Raw genomic sequence first — 24,305 nt, forward strand, 5'->3', positions numbered from 1 at the left:
AACCATCATCCTACATATATATTGACAATTATTTTGATACATTCACATCAGGTATGCCGGTATGTATGTTATTCTTGATTTTATTTTCTTAAATAGAATCCTATGAACAAACGTACATATACTACTGTCTTTTTTTAAAAAAAACTTTTAACTATCTCTTGAACTATTTAACTGTATACAGTGAGCTATCTGTAAAATCACCCATGTTCACTTTGCGCACCACAGCTGTGCCTTGCGTTAGTGACACGTACGTAACACCGCAAACTCAAAACTACAAATCAAGATGATGGATGTCCATATTATTGCTAAGGAAAGGTAGTTACAGTACAGTGGTTTTTGAAGCAGTACGGTATCACTTTTCATCTCAAAATAAAAAGTAGAAAAGAAAAAAAAATCTAAATTAAAGTCGAACCAATTTAATGACAACCAACGAAATGAAGGCCCACGGACAAACATGTGCAGTGCAGGCTGTTAAGTACATAAACTACAATGGATATATGTGCAGAGTAAAGACCCGGTAAAAGGATTTCAGGGCATCCCAAAGCTTGTTTTCCAAGACTTCAATCATTGCCTCGAGTGACGTCATAATTTATTACACAACACGTGACATTTCCGTGTCTTATATGAGTATCGTTTGTTGCACACAGGATGGAACAAATTCTATTATATCAGTTTCTCGCCAGTTATATCTATATGATGATATTTACTGAAGGTTCAGTAATTTATATTGCTTCATAATAGCCGCACTTACATATATCCCATGCAACCAAATGAACACTACATAAACAACTCATTTGCAATTAACACCACTGCATTTTTTTTTTTTACCTAATTCTGCTTAAGCCATGTTGTAGGAAGCGTGTGATTTTCTACTGTTTAAGCATTTATATGAACCGTTGCAACAGAACCCTAACTGTGGCAAATTGACAAGAATCCGTATCAGCAGTTAGGCCTACATTTGACCATTTGCCACATATCACACAGTCGTTAATGCTCAGGTTTTACTCAATTTCTATGCTGTAGGTCTACGTCTTTAATTATATTATATTTGATCAGTTACCTCTATAAATCTATTTATATTTCATGTTTAAGATTCAGCAGGAGGTTGTATACATAGTATTTCAGAGGGCGTGGAACCGGGAGAGCCCTATACACATAGCCATATTTGTGTAACACAAAAAATGACTGTCATGTGCTTATGTTTGCCATAACTCGGCCTCATATGTCGTAAAAGGCGTGTGAGTCAGCGGGGAAGCACATGACGTTTGGCAGTTTGCCAATGCATTAGATTGACCAATCTACTGCGCCGTACTTTCCACAACAGCCAATAGAAAGTTGCTTTCCTTCTGAGAAAATACAACGCACATGTCATGTGATGGTTATTGCCGATGGCGATTTCCAATATGGCTCTGATAAGACTGTTTCAGGGCCGAAAAACGTTCCGAAACAATGGTAACAAATGGAACCCAAATGATACAAACTCAAAGTGAGTATTTTCAGTAGTACTATATGTCTCAGAAGGCACAAAATGCCACAAAGGGTCAGTGATGGGCATATGTCTTAGTAAACATATCGCCCGACCGGTTGAACATACTCGTAGTACTGTCTAAATATAGCACACGTTGCATACCATCGTTTTGGATGCACGACCCAGTCTCTGAAACCCGTTAGTGTCCATAGACACTGCTTTAATACTTGAAGCAGATGGATGTAAAGGGCTTCAGTTGTCTTTATGCCTAGTTGTAAGAGTTTTCGAGTGAAGTCTTTTAAACGGCGAATTTAAAGGCTATTAGAAAATAGCTTTCGATTTCAACCAAACCTTTTTACAAGTTGAACTTGAATAATAACAAACAAGTCACACTCATTACGACCAGGAGACAAGATTTTGAGTGTGTATTGTAGCTTGATGCGATGTCTTGGGAGAGGGGGACCTTGAGTGGGATGGAGCTTTCTCTAAAAGCACGATTTATATGTAATAATGAATGCACTACACTACATATATGTAGTGATAAAATTTATAGACCGTTTTAGACTCATAATATAATGTCATTTCATTGATAATAGTAATGAAGAAGGATCTTAGTAATCGTGGAGTTTGGTACTAAATTATCATTACATGTAATGATGTCTTGTGCTAGCATTTAAAGGTGTGTCGCACGTAGACTCGGTGCTGCTTTAGTTACTGCAGGGGTACTATTTAGAGATATCCTGGTCAGTCATGTCAATAGTGGGCTGTGCAGTATGAGTGGAGGTGAATATATGACAGATAGTCATGTGATCTGAAGATAACACAATAGGTCATGTGAGTTGAGCCACATGGGCTATTGCTGTATTTATACAATAAATCTATTTGTACTTTGTTCGGCAAATCAAAGTTTGCTGTTAAGTAGTCCTATGTCTGCATGCTTGATTTATGCATAGAATTTCTTTGCTACTTGTGGCCTTTCTTGGGTTTTTTTTTTTATGAAAGACATCTATTTCACCTCTTCTCAGCGGGATTGTGCCTCATTTTTTGTTTGGAAAGTGAATTCAAAGCTAATATGCAGGTGGGAATATGTTAATGACCTGTTACCTGTTGACCTGTCACATGGTTGTGATCACCTGAATGTGAGCATGTGTTAGACACATGAGGATGCAACATGGTTTATGGGCAGCAGATGATGGTTCTTCATGCAGATTTACATGCACTTGTACTTCTGTGGATTGAATGTCAGTTCCACCGTTTTTTTTTTTTTGGCTGGGTTATTCTCTTAAGTGTTGGTACATTAGATAACAAGCATTGGATATTTACACACTGGATTATTCAGCGTCGTCTCGAGCGACTGATAAGTGAGGATCTATTCTGAACTTCAGGATTTCACTGACGTTACTTCAATTAGAAAAGTCCTATCTCAGAAGGAGACTGTCTGCTTATATGTACATGTGCACATAGTGGGATTTTACTGGAGGTGGTACATCATGGTGATGAAGAACCTTTCGTTATCAAGCATTTGGGAGATTTCATCAGTGGAATGTTTGAAAGAGAAGTTTCATGACAAGTTTGGGACAAATCTTTCTCATTTGTACTCTACAAATTACTGTGACAGGTACTCAAGAGATCTGTATTTGATTATTGTGTATGGTTTAGTTTATATTCTAGGACCTATCAAGGCGCAGCAGATTAATTAAGACGCTTGTCTTTCAGTTGCTAGGACAAATATGAGTTGTAAGTTCAATCCTATCCTTGGGCAGGGAGTTTGTATACCCTTTGTCTTCAACCTTTTCAACTACCTCTGCAACTGATATTTTGAAACATTTAAGAGAACTATGGGGTGTAGAGAAATAATTTGCACAGTTTTATGAAGTGTGCATCTTTAATGAGTCAAAAAATAATTTGAGCATCATTTTCAAAATATGTCTGTGTGTAAAATCAACTGAAAAAAGGCTTTAGTGGTTGAAAAGGTTTAGGATTTACAGTATTCCACTGCCCTAACTTTTGGTACTATTTGTAAGACAGCCGTTTGAGCAGTCTAGCTTTATTGATGACCACTTGTCTTCCACTAGTATGGTGAGTATACATACATACCTGTACATCACATGGGGGAATGTTTGTCAGTAAGTTGCTAAAGTTTGGGGGTCATATAAGTGAAATATTAGGTATCCTATTTCTTACATGTATACTGGCTAAAAAGAGCAGATTGTGTGCCCCAGAAATTAGAAGAAATAAGGTATGGCATTGTATGACACTCAGATATGTAAATAAATGAATTTTGTATTTACTGATCTCATTAGTCTAGATAAGACTTGTATACAGGGCTGTTTTAGTGCTTATATGCACCAAAGTTAGGATAGTGGACCAGGACTAGGATCTTGCTGGCTCAGTCATGTACCTGTCTACTGCTCTGCTCTGGCTGCATTCACCTTGACTGCTTGACTGCAAAGTTTCTTTGTTTTGTTTTTCAGGTGGAAATGCCCAAAACTGGAAAGAAATAAAATTCGCCTGATTATCTTTGGTGACAATGATCGCCGTGGAAGACAACTCCTTTTTGACTCAAATTCCATTAAGAAAATAGACGACACCACATCTGTGAGTAGTAAAGGACATAACTAGGTACATGTACATATATATCAAAGCGAGACTATTAAATGTATGTATCTAGTTGCTCATTTATTACCTTGGCTCATTATGAGTGATAAACTATAGACTATTTATGCCAAGTGCAGTGCTGTATATTGTTTACCAGATTGACTAATCAGTGCAATTGTACATTGACATGCATACCCTAAATCACCTAAAATTTGTCCACGACTAAGTGGCCCATCTTTCAGCTTCTGGGAGTTCCATTGATTCTAGAATTGTGCTTTGAGAGGTGTTCGGAAGGTAGGATGATATCCTACTGGGAAAATGTAAATTTATGCACCAGAAGTAATTTCCTATGATAGTATTTGCCACAAAAATGCTCTTTGGTGGTTGAATTTTTAGAGTCATTTAGGGAATACTGGTTCAAAAGCAGCTACCCTATTTGGTTATATTTTCCTTTTTTATGCAGAATATAATAAGTTCTTTCTAATGGTTTAAATTAGTCTTGCCTATACCATGCATATTCTGCTGAATAAGTATGGTAATGTGTTGTTATAGTTTGTTTTTGAACCGTGATTTATGTTCATATATAACGTGTACATGTATAACTGTGCACATTATTATGAGGTACATGTACTAAATTATAATATACCTGTATATAGGGGGTGTGGAATGAAGTCACACATTAGCCACTATCAGGCATGTTTTACCTATATCTAAACAATGCCCTGCAGCTATAATTGAAGTTTACAAATCAGTGCACTGATGACATAAGATTTAACACAGAGGTGTCTGAATAACGTTAACAGCGTTAAGCGGTAATCATTCATTCTAGGAATATCAGAGGATGTGTGATTCATACAAACGTTCATTTATAGTTCAGGCAGACCGATATTGTATAGTCATGGTAGTGTGAAGGGGATTTGTAATAGTTACATGTTAGGGGATGTGCAAGCCAGTACACCTCTAGTATGACTATATTTTCAGATCTTGAGATCTACATAATTTACTGTAACTGCATGCTCAGTTATTATCAAACTTAGGCTACGGTCAACACATATGTCTAACATTCATAGAGGGAATTATTAGAAATTCTGCGGATTAAATATCTAAAATTAAAATGTATATTAATTATCTTAACAAGTTTTGTGTAATCTATCACATTAAGCTGGATTTCTCCAATGTGGTTCACAGCTCATGGCCAAACTTGGGAAGACAGGGATATAGTTATAAATTCAGCAGATTAATAAGATCATAACACGCATATTAATTACCTGAACCAGTAATTTATGTGGTACTATGCAATCATTGCCTTATTGGGTTGTAAATTTCAGGTGAGTTGTAGATAGTGAGACTGATCATTCCCCTCACATTTTACTGTAAGGTGATATAAAATACCTATACATGCTAGTGTATCACTCACAAACACTGCACATTGAGTAACTATTTACTATTGTTTTTTGATTTCTTGTTTCAAAATTTAATTCTTACTTATATGTATACTCTTCTTGACTCTTAATACATGTACATTTGTTCAGTGTGTTTGGAAGCCTAGATGACAGGTGATTACCGTGTCCAAATTCAGTTTAACATTGTACTGAAGACAGTCATATGCAATGTGCATTAATTAGATTTGACTCCCTTAATTTAAATTAACATCACATGTTTACAAGGAAAATTTAAATGTACCGCAGGCATTCGTTTTTTTTTTTTGGATCAGATGTGTTTGTCACACCCCTCATCAAAGACTGGGAGTATGATTTTCACACTTCAGTGAAGCTAATAATTTAAATGTGAATATTGCAGGCCTGCATTACAAGGACCTAAATTTAATTTTCTGAGTGTTTGGGTGTGATATCTATGTTTGATGACAGGGTATTGGCCTTCATTGACTGAGAGAAGGCAGTTATATATGTTTACTTGCAAGCATTTAATATTACAGCTAGAAGGCCATCCTGCTATCAGAATGTGGCTCACAGCCACTGTCAGGTCACTGTGACATGGATTAGTCCCCTTGACCCCTGACCGCGGCTGCTTCTTGGGTCAGTCTTGGGTCAGTAAACAGATATGTGTATAAGGGTTTGAGTTCTTTAGTGTTGACAGAAATAATAAATCAAATGTTCAGATACATGTTAGGATGTATGTGTAGGTGTATACTTATGGGTATCGGATAACGATACATATGTTTGAACAGGTTTACTGAATATACTTTTGTAGGTGTCTGCAGTGCAAACATAGCTTTGATTTAAACATGTATGCACATGCTAAGAAAAAAAAAGTTGTGGATGTAGGCTAAGACTAATTGATGACTAATTTTATGTTATTGTTTATAGAGCCTCTATACGTATTCAGCATATTTATATAAGTCTATGCTAAAAAATTGTAGCATCTAGTTTTCTGCTTTGCTCTTGTTCATTTATAATCAGTCTTTGTTGGTTTTTTTTTTAAGGTCTTGCTCACACATATTTTTTTCTTACCATACTGTGAGAAGTTAGAAGGGTAATAGACCCATTTCACAGCTGCTGGGGTCTAGTTTTAAATATTCATATCTCCCGAAGGATATTTTTCCATGCCAACAGAAGGGGCTGATGTAGGGGCCTCTGATAGGTATGAGATGAGAGAAACACAGTGGTGGATTACAACATTAAAGGGGCTCTATTGGGGATTCTTTGATAACGTAGGTTTAAAACAAAAATATCCCGTTTTGAATTTGTTACAGCAGATATTATCATGTAAGGTCTCAATTTGTCACTATGATTTTAATATACCAGTTCATGACTGAATTAATTTAATTCACAAAAGATAAACGAATGGATTTGTAAGTGGGCTACACAGAGAACCTCATCTGAAGCTTGAGCAACTTGTCTTTGGAGGCATAGGCCTGTCATGGTCCACGCTTCGTCAGTGTTTGTAAACATTTCGTGCTGGTTACAACCAAAGCCGTGCAGTTCTCAGCAAATCAGTTTCGCGAGATTAGGTATCTTTCTAAGGTGTAGTGCATTGACTATCGGTGAAAAAAAAAACAAAAAAAAAAAAAAACAGTAAGTGAAATTAAAAAAATTTGGCATCTGTGAAAACACGACAAAATTTTTTTGAAGGGTCGGTCGCTTAACATCAAACGTGTTATTTTAATTTTGGCCTAAAGTTGTCTTGTTTGGCATGTAGCATTGACTGAACAGTGTGGCCACTGTGTTTATTCTGTGGTGTACTTAAGTCATACATGTAGGAACAAAATTGTAAATAAATGTGGGATAGGTTTCTTCATGAACATGTGTGTGCATACTGTATTTCACATAAAGTTTAGCTTTTTCAAGTGACATATTTTGCTGGATTCTGATTCATTCATCACTTTATAGGGCAGCTTAGATTTTTTTCTGAAGTTTGATTAATTACTTATCAGAAAACTTATAGGGTACATGTTTATATTAATTAATACATAGTATTTGATGTGACCTAACTTGTAAAATGCTTGCGAAATTGTATTTTTACAGATGAACAGAATTTATAACAACTCTGGTGTTTATTAGCTGGTAACATTTCGGTATAGCTTCTAATTCCTTTCTCAACCCATATGACATACAGCATAACTTATGCATATATATACATGTACCTGTCTAGAGTGATAAATGTTAAGAACAAGTGTGACCTGAAATTACATTTTTACAGGTCATACTTTAGGTGAAATATGCTAGATGGGTGTGTACATCTGTATGTACATCTACATCTGCATCCTGAAATGTACATATTGGACAGGGTTTACAGTGATGAACTGCTGTTTCTGTATACCTGGTATACATTCTGTTAAGGTTAATTAGGGAAATAGTGAATTGCACTATTTTATGCGATGACACAATATTGAAGTCTTATCAGTGTTCACACAAGTAGGCCTACAGCATACATGTATCAACACAGCATGTGTCTGTTATTCAGAGCAGTCAGCGTAATACCTTAAAGCCACTCCATTAACCACTTGTGGAGGATATAACTCTCCACTAATGTAATCAAGATTACAATGTCTAATTTTATCTTTTTTACTAAAAGTATATATTACTTCATGGACATAATACTCTTAGCACTTCAGAGATGTTGTGCGTGTCTATCTACACGACGTGTGCAGTGTCACATTACATGTAGATATAACACAAAACAGAGATAACATGTATATGCAGGTCACCTCTTAGATGTAACATATAGATTTTATTTATTGAACTAAATGGTGTTTAATGCCATAATCAAGAATATTTCGCTTGTAAGACGGCAGCCAGCATTGTGGTGGGAGAAAACCTCCACCATCCACAGGGCTCTTGACGGACCTGGAGAGTTGATTTATGTAGGTACACCAACTGCTGTTAGTTTTGAACTATTCTGAAGTGTTGAAGAAGTAATAGTATATTTACATGTATATTCATCAGAGTATGAAGAGCGCAGCATGCAACATGCATGAAGGTGCTACAGGTAGGGTTCAGAAGGACTGTGTATACATTTGTGCCTGTGTGTTGTGTCTGTTGACCTATATCCTGTGTGTACAAGAGAGAGTGAGTAACTTGGGTTTACCTTTGCTGGGTCATCCTCCCATGTGTCATATGACTGTCCTATGTCAGGGTCACGAGGTCTGAGAATTATAATGTAGGTCAAATCCACGCCTGTGTCTCCTGTAAATAACACATTGTTGCATGTTCATATAATATATACCAGTAGGTCTGGTTCAAACAGGCTAGAGCATAAGGAAACAATTAATAACCTTACACAATTTACATGTACATGCATTAGTGTCAGTCTTCAATAAGTAGCTTAAGTGTGTAATGAATTGTTCTTCCAGTTGCTCTAACTTATAATTAGCTCAGAGTGACTGTTCAGGTGTAGCTGGGCCACATTAAATTATGTGTCATAAAGTTACAATATAGGTATTCTTCAAGTCTTGTTTTTGTGTTTGTATTAGATAAACTTAGAAACCTAGTACCGGTATATATCTGAGAAATTAATGCCACAATCCGAGAAGTCCAGGAGGTCCCATATACATGTATCTCAAGTTAGATGTATGAATATTTCCATTTCATTGCATAAATTATTTATCTAAAAGTGGAAAATAAGAGATTAATGAATGTGATTTTATTTCTGAAGTTTCTACATCCATTACAAAGTATGCTAGTGGTGTACACAACTTGCATGTCAGATATATGAACTTGAAAGTCATTAGATTTAAGATTGTATTCCATCAGCATAATTTAATATGTACATATGTGTAATAAGATGTTATATTAATTATGTGTAATTTTATCTATATCAAATTATGTTTAGAGATTAGAAATGTTCAATCATCCAGGTGTCAATGTTACCAGAACTAAAATTTGCTAGAAGCCAAACCAGCCACTGTAGCTGAAGGGCAGAGTAGTTTTTTCTGCATATCTATATAAAATCACTGTCAAAATACATATTTACGCCACATGTACATCATACAAGTCACAGTGACAGTTTTACCATGTTAATTGACCTTTTTTGCTAGAATCTCATAACCAGTATATAAAATTAACGTCATAACACGTGGGTTAATTTTTGTTGCCTTGTCTTCTTCTCTTTACCGGTGATTAAGTAGACGACTTTCAACAGTTCATTTTTCCTGTATTTTCAGGGAGATCATGGGAAGTGTCAAGCCTCCAGACTGATACTTCGTGCCCGCACCCAAGGCTGTGCTAAGCCTGGAAAAGGGGAATCCGAGCCCACTAAACCTGGGGCTAAATACCAGGTAAAAGTAGTCCCTGATGGATTCTCCCGTGTACGGTATACATGTATGTGCTACATTTCTGCTAGATCAACAGATACACACATGCGACAGAGTAGAATGCACAAGTCCTCTGTAGTGGTTATCTCCCTTTGCTTGTCATCGAAGCACTAGCAGTCGTAGAGCTTGTCAGTTCAAACCCCAACACAGCTTAATCAAGCATGATGTAATGCACATGACAAGTTGACATTATCTTAGAAAGCAAAGTCTGCATAAAAAGTGACTTGTTTGTATTTACATATTTACGTGTACCATGTTGTACGTCAGCACTATCTATGATAACTGAATTAGCTTTACATATTAACTCAGTTAATTGTTCAGAACAATGTGTTCAAGTACCATCAACATACAGCATTATAAAACAAGTTGAAATAAGGTCATTATTAAAATGTGAAAACTAGCAGGGCATGGGAATTGGTAGTGGCGTGTGTTAGGAGATTTGTTTTAAATCAAAGATTGTATGTTAATACATGTCTGCCTGTGTGTCTTTCAGTATTCCCGTCCAGGCTCTGATGTCAAGATGCTGGAGGAGATGATGTTTGGCTCAGTGGCCATGTCATTCAAGGGATCTGCAATGAAGGTTCATTTTATAAAGTAAGCTGCTTGAATATTATGGGCAATTTCCAGCATTATTATTACAAGACATAATATTACTAGTTCTCTGAGTTAAAGTTAATTAAAAAATTTCTGCACAGTATACTATGCATTGACATTTGTGGCCAGTGTAAATCAGAACTAAACATAACAGGATGATTTAAGAAATAAAACATAGATTGCCATGCTCAAATCACCAAGATAATGCTCAGCAGATGGGAGTTGTCCCCTTTTTGAGGATAAGGAGCTGTTCACTCCCATCTCTTGCTTGTAATACCAGCTATCCGCCTTGAATCCAGGACAAAAGCCCAGGTGGACAGAAGCCCCGCAGTCAAAAGCCCCGTCAGACAAAATCCCCGTCACACAAGAACCCCGTCGTCATAATTAACCGACAAAACATATTGGACAGTCTAACAAACAAGATGTTAAATATTTTTTGACGGGATTTCATATAGGCTAGTGTCACTTTGTTTTCCATCTAAAAATTTGTCATCAAAACGTATCCTAGTCTGTCATTGGGCTTGAACAGCTTTCCTGTCATGAGCGTTGTACAAGTATGTTTTCAAAACATTATCACCAAAAATGACTGTCTCTGATGTCTGTAATACTATAATTGAAGGCTTTTCATTGAGCAAATATAAGTTTATTCTTCCACTAGACTCAGTTTGTTTGGCTGAAATACTTCAGCATGGCATACAGATTATAGCTTACTATGATTCACAGTATCGCCTCGGAGCTACCGTAAGGTATGCATTTTGAGTCGGTTTGCAGGCATCTTATGTAATTTTATGTGTTCACTATAACACATGCATTTAAAAAGTTTGATTATATAGAAATGTAAACCAGATTATATTATAGTTCACAAGAAAACATGATGTTGGTAATGGTAAATATTTCACCTTTAAACTTAACTGCCGACCAATTATATGTAAATTCATTTTGCCTTTGTCCTCGGAAAGTGTGATCTGTCAAATTTTGAAGATAACAGACGTTCTGATAGCACAACCCAGCCCCCCCCCCCCCTATTTTATTAGCGAAATGGATCTGTCCCAGCGTCCATGATGAGGATGGCAACTGTGTATAGATTGTCAATTTGAGCACACTTTGCTCACCTTTGCTTTTAGTGTGTTTTGGAGGTATGTTAGAATTTGTATTTGAAAGTGGAATGTCTAACCTATCACATGTATACATATCCTGACAGCATGTTTTGTTTTGTCATCAGAGCTCCTGCCCAGCTGATGCTGACCAAAGTGTTCATACCCGACAAGCCAAAAACTGACTCAGCAGGGTTAGAATTCTATCTTTGTTTATTATCACACTAGCTTGACTTGTACATGTAGGTGTTTAACACAGTACTTCGCTTATTGAATGAGAATCAACCTGAAAACATCTTCACTGCTGTTTTTTAGATTGCCTTACCAAGTTTCCGGTCTTGTAAATCCTGTTGTCATATATCCCATAAATAATTTTGATATGGCCCAACGCTTGTAGCCTTACATAAACAGCCCCAAAACAGCCTTAAGTACCATTTGAGTGCAACTGTACAATTGTAATTACCAGAGCATGGTCACACAGTGAAATAAATAAATAAATTGCAGTGGCTAAGATAACATGTTATAATATATCTTCCATCCAGCTACAATTGTACTATGAACAGTAATATATTTTGAGCTAAAACTCCGTGTAGCACAGAAAATGTATATTTTGAGTTGGTTTAACCTGTTGTTGTTTCAGAGACCAGGAATCATTTGACACCTGTAGTTTAGCCAGCAGTACCGGTGATATCTCTGCTCCTAAGCACATCTCTGGCTTAGACAAACCTGGTATACATGTTGGTAAGTAGTTGGCTTACGTTAAGTAACAGCAATCCAAATGTACACCTATGTCTAATCTGTGTATTGACCTGGTCCAGCCAAGTAAACAGTCAAGGCTTTTAGACAAGGAGCCAAAAGCAACTTCTGGTATCTGGTGCCCTGAAACTCTATATGTATTGGTCATTACCCTCTGTCCTTCACTATACTGGCACTGTCCCAAATTCACCTCTCATGTCCCAAATATACATGATACTACTCTAGTTAGGCCTGCATAATAAATACACATGTAGGAGATATGTTATATCTTAACCCACTGTGCCTCTTGTTGACAGCAGTTGATAAATCACAGTGTCCTGGTTTATATGTTGTTATGTTCTGTTTGCAGCCCAGAGCGTGCCTATGGACGTCCCCTCTCCCACCTACTTGGACTGGATGGATGAAGACAGTGGCCTGGCATCAGCATCCAGTAAGTGCCAATCATCCACAAACGTATTGTAAATAAGTTGTGACTTATAAACGAAGGACTTTTGTGTACAACACATATTATATGGTATTGCTACAGTCAACTATTAGAATAGGCATCTGCCTTATATGGTATGAAACTCAGTTTCCTCCCACTATAATAAATAAATGAATAAATATGTAAATATTTTGCATCAAGAATATTGTGAGGTTATATGGTTTACTAATGGGTTCTGCACAGACTTTGCTACTGAAAACTGGGCTGCCATTACATGTGAAACTATCAGTGAATACATCATGAGCATGTTTGAGATGGGTTTAAAATGTCTTCACCAGTTCAGGACGGAATTATGTGTATTGATTTAAAGTATGTACCTGTTCATTGTGTGTGTTGATACCACCATTATTGACTTGCAGTGACCTCTAGTGGCAGTTTCCAGACCTCTCTGCCTTCACCCAGTAACAACTCATCAGGTTACAGCTCTAGTAGCTTTAACAGTTTACATCGGCGCTGGATGCGGAACCAGAGCACCTCCCTGGAGACGTACTGTCGTAAGCGGCCCTCAACCACAGAGCTGCTCAACTCAACAGAGGTAGGTCAGGTAGTAATAGTTCCTCCTCAGAGTGCTGGGAAATTCTAACGATAGAATTATTGATCTGATTTGGGCAAGACCAATTTGTCAACGGTACCTTCAGTTAGACATAATATTGACCTATATTATGTTCACTAATCATAATTATTACCAAAACAGCCAGTTTAAAAATACTAGGGGGACTGCGTGGCTGAGGGGTTCAGCGCACCAGCATGGCACAATGACCCAGGAGCCTCTGACCAATGCGGTCACTGTGAATTCAAGTCCAGCTCATGCTGGTTTCCTCTCTGTCCGTATGTGGGAAGGTCTGTCAGCAACCTGCAGGTTGTGGATTTCGTCTGGCTCTGCATTGTTTCCCCCTCCCTCCAGCCCCGTAATATAAGTGAAGTATTCTCGAGTATGGCGTAAAACATCAGTCAAATAAATAAATAAATAAATACTACAGTCAAGTGCAGCTGTCTTTGAATTTAGACATTGTTTAGTGTTTTTACCATACCCTAATTCTCTAAACTTTTCAACTGCCTCACTGACCAATATTTTGAAACATTGTGAGAGAACTATGAGGTGTAGAGAAATAATCTGCACTATTTCATGAAGCTATCATCTTCAGTGACACACCCAAGTAATTTTTGTGTTATTTTCATATTAATTGTATGCATAGATTTCACTGAAAAAAATGCGTTAGTGGTTGAAAAGGTTGAACACTAACAGTACTTGTTGTACAGCATTTGTGTATGGTTAAATGGTAATATTCATGGCATATTGTTTGTCTCATCAGGTGTCACCTGCCGAGAAACAGAGCAAGCTAGGAGTAGGCATCATGTTTGATCTGTTTGATGACAAAGATCAGGAGAGTACAGAGTAAGTGGAACATCAGTGCTCAGTAAGATAGGAGTAAGTTGTCGGCAGTAAGAGTAGAGATCATATTTCTTGTAATGGCAGTTAACGTACCTACAAGCGTTGTGTTTTTGTGAATATTCTTTCCCGCTTGCAGTCTACCTGGGTTATTAGGCTATGTGGATGCATACTGCAGGGAAGATGGTTGGATGAACTACATGTATCTGCATGTATACCAGAGAAAAACATTAACTAGTACATTAACAGCTGAACCCACTTAAATACTGTAATTATGATGATGTGTTTTGTTTCACATTTGTAGGTTGTTTCAGAATTTTTTCTTTTCTCACATCACCTTGTTTGAGGGTCACGTGGAGAAACTGAAGGCTGCCATTGGACGAGGTTACTATAACAGGAGGAACTTTGTGCATATCATTATGGAGGTACTGTCGGTCAGCCTGTCTCAGTCATCCTTCAAACCTTATCATAACCATATGGAACTACTTTAAGTAACTCTCAAAAAGCAACAGTTCTTTTAATGAGTACTTGAATTTTTTAAAACCTCCAGACATGTAAAGTGAATGTTTGTAAAGTGAATATTTGGAACTTCAATGCCCGTGTTTGGAATTTCTTCAACAAGATACACGGTGGTGCTATGTGAAGAACTATAGCAAAGTTTGTAACTGCTTGACATTTGGTATTGTACAGGCGCTGGCCGTGTTTCGTAAGGATATCTATGACTTGTATACGGCTCCCCGGCTATCAGAACCTGTCTGGCTGAACATGATGGCCTACAGTAACTACCGTTACGTCCTCTGTGAACAGTTCATGAAGGAGCTCATGACAGTTGTCGCCAAGTTCGACAATAAGAACACAAATTTGTGAGTTACTTGCTGTGACTGATGTATTGATGTATTGATTTGTATTGATTTGCCGTACAGTAAGGCATCTGTGAGACATAAGGGCATCTGTATATTTCTGATAAATGCAGTTCATATTCGTCATTGGGTCAATTTAAATATGCCTTTGTTAGAAACATGTTTATTTATGTACAGGTATGTCGTGTAGCATATGGTAGATATGGAAAGGTATGCAGTAGTAATTGTTTTTGGAATATTAATTTATTGCAATTAACACATACATGTAATGCATTATGGCTGCCCAAGGTGACAGAAGTTATATTGTGTGTTTTACAGGGGAGCCAATACTAAAAGCTCAAATAGTAGAATAAGGACAAAACTGAAAATTTTGTCCAATCTTTTTTTTTTTTCTTTTAATTTTTTTTTTTTTTAAGGTTTTTTGATCCTGTAAATGTGTCTACAAATTTGCTGGCATAGTCTAAACTTTCCACAAATTTTAATATTGAACAATTTCAGTTGATGTGGCCTTACCATTGAAGTTTGGTTCAGTTTTTAGTTCTGCTTCATGTGTAATGTGGTTCGTGATTTATTTGTGTGTTATTTTCAGCTTTGTGAGCACTCTGGTAACTGCAGTTCTGACTCACCATTTAGCCTGGGTTCCCACGGTAACGCCTGCAGGTGGTACACCGTCCAAAACTTACTTAGACAAACATTCAGCAAAATGGGTAAGTAAACTGATGTGTGTAATAAATTTATTGACAGTGATGTATTAAGCAACTTTGCATAGTATTTGTTAACTCTCATTTACCATCTTTTCAGTCGAACTTTTTTTATTAATTGTACATATTAACCTTCCCTGCATGTACCTTATTTTAAGAAAACGGGTACAAAACTCTATTAGCTACCTAATGTACCAAGCATGTACATATCATAAAAAAATATTGTTTTTTTTTTCTTCACAGCTGGACACACTTGCAAAATCCCACCCATATAATCCACTCTGGGCACAGTTAGGGTAAGGATTGTGAAAAAGTTAAATATCAAATCAATGTCATATTTTCATATGATCATCCATTTTGATATTTTGGGGTTTCACTGTTTTCACTGTTACATTGTATACTGTAACAGCATTGAAGTTTATTACTTTTATAGAAAGTTCAGAAATACTGTTGCTCTTTTTGAAAATATTTGAAACAAGCACCATAAAAGGAAGGTTATTTTCCTTTGATCCTCTGTAAAATTCTTTCAGTGCTGAAGTTTTGTGCATTGTTTGCTTCAGAGATCTCTATGGTGCTATTGGTTTCCCATTGCGGATTGCACGGACGGTTGTCGTGGGGAAAAAGGCTGATCTCGTCAACAAGTTTTTATACGTACTGAGTTACTTCATCCGATGTAGTGAGGTACATGAAAGTGGCAGTAATGGACTCTTGACTGGAAGTTTAGAGGACCTTGTGCTAGAAGAGACCCCTAGTGAGGCAGACAAAGTCACACTAGGGGCCATAACCCCCATTGAGGAACTAGAGGGCCATGGATCAGTGAGGTTTTTTGGAGGAGACTGGGGTTCTTTGGTGTCCTCTGAAGGTTCAGTGGTGTCCAATTTAGGGCGTCAAGTGTCAAGAGAGGCTGATATCAAGAGAACAGACTTCTGTCAGTGTCAGACCTCACAGAAAAACTTCCCAAATCTAAACCCAGCAGCAGAGAAAAAGGGTCTAGAAATGGAGAAAATCTTGTCAGAGAAGGCTGATGAAAATCAAAACAGTTATGAATCTTGTGAGGAGCAAGCTGCTGCTTGTCCTAGCTCAGTGACAAATGACACAGCCAGGCCTCGGTTAACCCGCGTAGCATTAAGCAAAGACTGTGGTAATGCTGAGAAAACACTTGATATTAATGGGGAAGACCAGATCTGTAAAATGTTCAATGTGGTAGTGGAAGAAAGGTCCAAACTGGATGTGCGTCATGTCAGAAGTGAAGCTGAGGCGTTTTCATCACATGTTATCCCCACTGATCTGGATTGTGGTAAATCAGGACCTGTTATCTGTGATAAAGGGAGAGAACTGTTGAGCGATACTCTCAGTATCTCAACCCCAACTAAGGGGAGGTCAGCTTTATCAGAACAGCTAGCTGAGGAAGCTCCATCTAAACAAGAGCCTCCCCTAAATAGCAGCAATGCAGAAATCCAGTGCCGTAATAGAGCCAAGGCACAGTTTTTGAAAGAAGGTAGCAACAGTATGTTTGATGAATATTTTGAAGATGGCAGCGAGACGAAGACAATTGATGACATCAGGAAAGAGGACATTGTTACCACCAACCCCCTGTTCAGTCGCCTGTCTAGCTCATCCATAGGCAGGCTCGAGGACGACAAAGGCATCAGCTCAGGACAGGTATCACAGGAAGGGGAAAATAAAGCAGTCGAGAAGACGTGTGAATGTGAGGATACGCAGAATGAGAAATGCCCAGCCACAAACCGCCCTCCATTATCCCGACAAGGCAGCAGTGTCAGTGAAAAACCTCCTGCAATACGCCCTACCTCGTTAGCACCTGGCAGGTGTAGGTAAGTCATCTTAACAACCTCGCCCTTATACATTGCTGACAATCCTTAGAAAACTGTGGTCCCTTTTTTGTCATTAAAAAGTTGGACATTTCTGCTTAGTCTATGATATTTTCAGCTTCATTTCATTGTTAAAGTTAACCTCTGAAACTGGATAGAAGTACATGATCTTTATACACGTTCAGGAAAGTGGAAGTTTAAATGTGAGTTTTACCTAATGTTACCACTTGACTGCATTTTTCATGGGAAATCTGTGCATGCAGGCATTCATACCTGGTTTGGTTCATTGAGCTAAAATAGTTTAAGCCTCTTCCTTCTGCCCAGAAGTGCAGTCACTGAGTGGGTAGCATTAGTAGTACTCTGTATTGATTCTGAAACTTCACCTAGACCTTTAGTAGATATGTATGTGGTATGTTGTGACTCATTCAGAGCTCTGTTTTCACAGATCAGTGACTCCCACAGAACTAGGCCGTCGCAGGCACCTGTCCTCCACCAGCAGTTTTGACATGGATATGCAAGATCCCCTTCTCAACTGTAAAGAAATTCCTCTACTCAGGTCTGTACATGTATTCACAAAGTTCTCTGTCAAACTGAATTGCGCTAAATCAAGTACTTGTGTTATATGGATACAGGTGGGCCTCTATGGCAGAGTGGTTAGCATGCAAGCGCTGCTGTAAGTCTCAGGAGGCTCTTATGAAAGTGGTGAATATGAGTTCAAGTCCAACTCATGCTGGTTTTCTCTATGGTTGTATGGAGAAATACTGAAAGGTCTTTCAGCAACCTGTGGATGATCGCGGTTTTCCCTTGTGCTCTGTCAGGTGTCCTCCCACCATAATATTCACCCTCTTGTAATTGAAAACATCGACCAAATAAATACATGGGTAAAGATGAACATAATTCCATTATGCCTTAAATTGTTAGCGAGAACAGTACTTCCGATGTGCTTTAGTTTTAGTATAGGTTATGTTAAATTGTGCTGTATCACCTTAAAAAAAATTATTCAGAAAATAATTAAAAAAAATTATTATTTTTAGTGTAACTTTCATTTTTTTTGCAAAGCTATAAGATAGCATGTTGTACTCTTTTTTTGCACATCTATTCTTGTACCTTCTTTTGTCCTAAACATTGATAATTTCCTCTGTTATAGCCATATAGTTTAATATTTCCAACTACCTGTTCAACTTTTTAGGCAAAACAGTGAAACACTGTCAGTGAAGATCATCAAGGCATTCGAGAGGAACTTTGGCCGATCCCTGATGGCAGGCTTTTCAGACCATTATCTGTCTGACTTTGTGTTACATGGGACTTCAGACAACAACTTTCATCACAAATTGTTGGCTGATCTGAATCTAGCAATCCAGGTAAACACATACAATTTCAGATAAAGCTGTGAATAATTGGGATTTAATGAGGTATTCAAGTTTAGTAATATGTACACATGTTAATGTACATTTGCATGGTGATACGGAGATGGATTCTCTACCAATGAGAAAGGGACCATCGCTGAATAACACGTGCTGTCCAAGTCTGCAGAGAAGAGTTATAAACTGCATGTTTTTCGGTAGACGTTAGTCATATTTAGTGTTGTTATGCCTTCAGCTGTGTTATTGGTATTGACTTGTTTGACTGTTTCAGCACCCTGTGTTAGATGAACCTGTCACAGAGGCTGTGTGTGTCATAGCTGACACTGATACATGGTAAGTACATGTGCACTGCCTTGATCATCATATTGCATACCTCTATTTTCTATTCACAACTGAAGATGTTGTATTAGTTACAGTTTTATATGTATGTGAGCTTACAATACAGTTGTCAGATGACAAAAGAAATCAAAGTTAAAAAATCACTACCCAGTACTATTTGTATGTGCTACACAGCATATGTGGGCAAAACCTATCAACAGAAAAATCTTGGCCTTACATTATTTTCAAAAAGTGTTAAAGTATACTGATTATTACATGGGTATTAATTTACCAGGACTGTAGAGGTGATGTCAAGCCACGCAAGCACAGACAGACTAACAGATAAGTGGGTGGCGTCACAGCTTGTCTGTAACTTACTGGAGGCAGTGCACGATCTCTGGAAACTCAAGATGAGTCCGGAATTTGTAAGTACTCTCATGATACAGTGTGTATGCATGTATGTGTTTTAATCCACATGTCAGTCTGTCACCAAGCTACGGATGGTCATGGGCTTCCCCTGGGCTGTACTCGGTTTCCTCCTACCATAATGCTAGCTGCTGTCGTATAAGTGAAATATTCCTGAGTACCGCTTAAACCACCAACCCAATAAGTAGATACAAGGATTTGATATTATGTCCAGATTTATCAGCTTATTTGCATGTAGAACCTGTAAGCTTATCTGCTGTCATGAGGTTTTGAAAAAATCATGAATATCATTTAATGAATAGATGTCAAAATGGTTTTGTTCTTGGAATGTAAATTAGTGTGATTCCAGTCTGAAATCTGTTAGTGGACCTGTATTTATATTTGCCTAATTGATTTGTCTTTTCCAGTGCCTGATGCACCTTGAGGACCGTTTACAAGAAATTTTCTTCAAGAGCCGCACGTTGATGGAATATTTGCGAGGTATTCAGATGTCAAAAACAAAGTGTAACAAGAAAGACCTGGCTGCACTCTTGGGGTAAGAACCTACAAAAAAAAAATTTAAAAAAACTGTATTTGGACTGTGGGCAGAAATTTATACTTGATCTTCTGATATAATTGGGGCAGTGGAGATAGGTTGGACCCAAGTTTCAATAAAATAGACAGAAGGCCTTAAGGATTGTAAAGTTTACATTTACATTCCATAAATACATTTCAGAAGCATGTTATATGTGGCATTTCTATCTGCTGTGGGTATTATTTACATGTATATGCCAGTATTTGCTGAGAAATATGTCTTCAGGATTATTTTCATTTTTTTTCTCTGACATTGCAGATTAGACTCAAACAATTCTAGTGACCTCCAGTTGCTGCTCTCAATAGCTGGTACTCACTCACCCATGGTGCCTGGACCAGGAATGTAAGCTCTCAGTAAGACCTGTCTCAACTGGTATCACACCTGAGGGATCTCAAAGGCCTGTTTGCACGTGGACTCCAAGGATTGGTGTTACACCTGAAGGATTGTTCTCACTTGAGCTCCAAAAAGGATTGGTGTTACACCATCATTCACACCTGAGCTCCAGGGACTGATGTTACCTATGATGAATGGTTCGCACTTGAACTTAAAAGAGGACTATCACACCTGAGAGATCATTCCCACCTGAGCTTCAAGGATTGGTGTCACACCTGATGGATCATTCCCAAATGAGCTCCAAGGATTGGTGTCACACCGGATAGATCTTTCCCACCTGAGCACCAGGGACTGATATTACCTACGAGGATTCGTTCACACCTGAGCTCCAAGCAGGACTATTACACCTGAGAAATCATTCCCACCTGAGCCCCAGGGACTGATGTCACTGATGAGGGATCGTTCCCACCCTAGCATCAAGAAGTATGATGGAATTGTTATCATGCCATTTCAAAGCAAAACAGCTATCACACCTGAGGGATTGTTCCTACCTGAACTTCATAAGATTACTCCCACCATAACTTCTAGAAGGAGTGGCATCACAAGCTCCAAGCAGAAACTGGTGTCACACTTCAGACATTTTGATATTGCTGATATTGCACATGTGGGAGAATTCTTACCAAACAGGACTGGTATCACACATGTGGTAGAATTCCTACCAAACACCAAACAGGACTGGAATCACACATGTGGGAGAATTCCTACCAAACACCAAACAGGACTGGAATCATACATGTGGGAGAATTCCTACCAAATAACCAAACAGGACTGGAATCACACATGTGGGAGAATTCCTTCCAAACACCAAACAGGACTGAAATCACATGTGGGAGAATTCCTACCAAACAGAACTGGAATCACACATGTGGGAGAATTCCTACCAAACACCAAACAGGACTGGTATCACAAATGTGGGAGAACATGTATCTGAAGACTTCAGCATGTATCTGAAGGCTTCAACTGTAATTTCCATTTATTCTTACATGTATATGAAGCTAAATGGCAATTCATATCAGAATACTGCAATAGCATGTAGATGTCCTGAAGGTATTAAGAAATATACATGTGTGTATTTTGTGATCATTGAACAGGACCAAATATTTAGACATATATTCTACAGGAAGCCTGTGAAAAGGAATATGAAAATAATTGTAGATTGGACACTTGGCTGCATTGGAATTGGTACTGATGGAAATATTTCATAAATAATCAATATTAATGATTGTTCAAAAATCCTGTACAATCAGGTAAATATAGAAGATAGGTGAAAGTTTACTAAACCCCTTCCTGTTGATGAGGAAATAATGTAATGAAGAAGACAGTGCGACTCTTTGTGTAAAATGTATTTTACTTCTTAGCAGGCGTTGTTATACTAGATTACGATGAGATTTTATGAGGAACAGGCTCAAGCAAGTGTTTGTATTGTTTTTGTAATTTTTTGTTTGTGTGATAATGTTAGTGATGTCTATGAAGCCTATAGCATGGTGACATTATGGTGAATTGTCTGTATGTGTTGGTATGTATACTGGTGCTGTAGTGTAGCCACTGCCAAGTGCCAAGAATTAGAATTACTTTACATTGGCCTTCCTTGATGATCCAACCAAAGATGTCTCTTGCGGCCTGTATTTTTTTAATCTTCTGTCCTGAGTGTACATGTAAATGTTACTCAAGAATGCTTATGTAGATGTTATGTAGAGAGAAAATTTACAAGAACTAAGACTTACAGTAGTCTTGTATGTGAATTTTGTGGTTTTAAAATCTTTGTTGAATCTCTTGTACTGGTCACTCATCTCACCAAGTGGGATGTTGACTCGAGTGTAGAGAGATTGATTTACAAGGAGGTCTTCTTCAGTGATTTAAGTATTACGTGCTGGTACACAAGTTGTTATTTTCATTGAATGTTGTCCGTGTACGTCTGCAGGTTTCATTTCATTCAGATGTTCACACAGAGCTGCATTTTTGTTTTATCTTTTGTGTATGTGTATTATTAGGTGTGAAGTATATGCATATTGTGTTGTGATTGAAATATGTTTCTTTAATAATGAAGTGCAATAAGGAATTCTCTGTCTTTTTATATTGGAAGATAAGAGATGCCTCATATCTATGATCTACTGACTGTAAAACTTCACGCTACCATTGTGTACATGTCTGAGTGAGAGAGGTGGGTGAGTGTGTATATGTCTTCGTCACGTTCGTCTACGACTGTACAATTTGCATGATACTGTTACTAAAAGGTGGGGATGCAACTCTTCATTTTTACCCTATACCATCACCTCCAAAGATGAGGGGAAAAGTTAATGACTTTCAAATACTTTCTTTGAAGTCCTCTTGAAAATTTCATGTTAAACTATTTTAAGTGGTGTTTTTATACACTTATTGAAGTGTTGTGTGTTCTTATGAATTGTCATCCAACAGTTTTAGTCATTTAATGTGTGCAACATTACCTTTACTAATCTTTTAGTAATTAACACGTCATTAAGAAGAAATTGTAAAACTCTATAGACCTACATGAAACATCTGTATATGTGATGGGCTGATGTGTACATTTATTTGGTATGTTGAAACCTTCTTGAAGACGACATGGCAACTTAGGGTCTAACGTATACCTGTATTTTTATGTTTCTCTTGAATGTTGGAATGGGGTTGATGTGCACTGATACAAAATGCACTTGTACAAGTTGAGAAAGTTTTCATTTCATCACAATTGTGTGTGTGAGCTTTTAAGCATAATATTTGCGTGAGAAAATGTCTGTTAAGAGCATTAATATCCATATTTGTGTACTTAAGATATCTCCCTAACAATAATTAACATCTGATGCTATTCAGTGAAAAATTGTGTTTTTGTAACTGTATGAAACAAGTCATAATCTAAACAGTTCACTGTGATATTTTTAACTAATAAATATGTACTACATAAAGTTTGTGATGTGAAACATTACCAGGTAGATGTTTACTGGTACTTAAACATTGAGTTTTGACTGTCATTGTTTGAAATAATATGTAAAAGTAAAGCACCACAATGCAAAATGAAAGGTCTGTATATATGCTCGTTCCTTTAGCTGCAATACATTGGTAAACTTAATCTATTAATTGATATGAATGTCCTGTCAAGCTCTTCTGTGTCTGAAGGGGAGTTTGGTGTATTTAGCTGTGCCGTTTGTAACAAAGACATCTGACTCATGGTATAAATGTGTGTATGTGGACTATTGGCTTCATTTGCATACATGAGAGATTATGAACATTGATTTATGCTTGTACATAAGCAGTGATTATTTATACAACTCTTGACATTAAAACTTTAACTCAGATGTCTTGGATGTATGTTGTGTAAACTGTATAGTTCAGCTGCAGAAGTAGACAAAGCAAGTTTGATTCATTTTGATTAAGATTTAACATTCTACTAAAGAATAATTCACTTATTCAACATGAATTAAGTCTAGGGAGCAGGAAACCTCTGTCCTGTACCATACAAATGACAAACTGTCAACCATAAAGAAATAGACAATACAGTCCCGTGTTTATAACTAGACGCCAATCAAATCATTAATAATAGTCCCTTTATATCGTTATTTTATATGTGTGAAATTTAAGATGAAAGTCATAACGTAATTCATCAATATTTAAGGCTTAGATTTTAAAAAACTAATTATGACATCTGGATTATCTTGGAACTTTTAATCTTT

At 37.4% G+C, this 24,305-nt stretch overlaps 1 protein-coding gene across 2 annotated transcripts; it reads left to right on the forward strand.

Moving 5' to 3' along the window:
- The first annotated feature begins 1,169 nt into the window (after positions 1 to 1,169).
- On the forward strand, positions 1,170 to 24,305 carry LOC135476274 (folliculin-interacting protein 2-like). Of its 2 annotated transcripts, none has more exons than XM_064756268.1 (20): positions 1,170 to 1,486; positions 3,943 to 4,066; positions 9,690 to 9,803; positions 10,333 to 10,433; positions 11,656 to 11,721; positions 12,168 to 12,268; positions 12,633 to 12,713; positions 13,127 to 13,302; positions 14,081 to 14,163; positions 14,462 to 14,582; positions 14,848 to 15,020; positions 15,607 to 15,724; positions 15,962 to 16,014; positions 16,279 to 17,550; positions 17,993 to 18,103; positions 18,737 to 18,908; positions 19,183 to 19,244; positions 19,525 to 19,654; positions 20,063 to 20,190; positions 20,488 to 24,305. In XM_064756268.1, the coding sequence occupies exons 1-20, from the start codon at positions 1,389 to 1,391 to the stop codon at positions 20,573 to 20,575; spliced, it is 3,372 nt and encodes a 1,123-aa protein (XP_064612338.1). In that variant the 5' UTR covers positions 1,170 to 1,388; the 3' UTR covers positions 20,576 to 24,305. The 2 variants fall into 2 exon arrangements, with proteins under 2 accessions (XP_064612338.1, XP_064612329.1); XM_064756259.1 differs by lacking the exon at positions 1,170 to 1,486 and adding an exon at positions 2,866 to 3,086.

Source organism: Liolophura sinensis, chromosome 1, assembly GCF_032854445.1.
Source record: "Liolophura sinensis isolate JHLJ2023 chromosome 1, CUHK_Ljap_v2, whole genome shotgun sequence".
NCBI classification, from domain to species: Eukaryota; Metazoa; Mollusca; class Polyplacophora; order Chitonida; family Chitonidae; genus Liolophura; species Liolophura sinensis.

Coding starts and splice junctions, on each gene's coding strand:
- LOC135476274 (XM_064756259.1), top strand. CDS start 2,959: ATGGTGATGAAGAACCTTTCGTTATCAAGCATTTGGGAGATTTCATCA. Junction 3,087..3,942: donor TCTACAAATTACTGTGACAG/GTACTCAAGAGA, acceptor TTTGTTTTTCAG/GTGGAAATGCCCAAAACTGG. Junction 15,725..15,961: donor ACAAACATTCAGCAAAATGG/GTAAGTAAACTG, acceptor TTTTCTTCACAG/CTGGACACACTTGCAAAATC.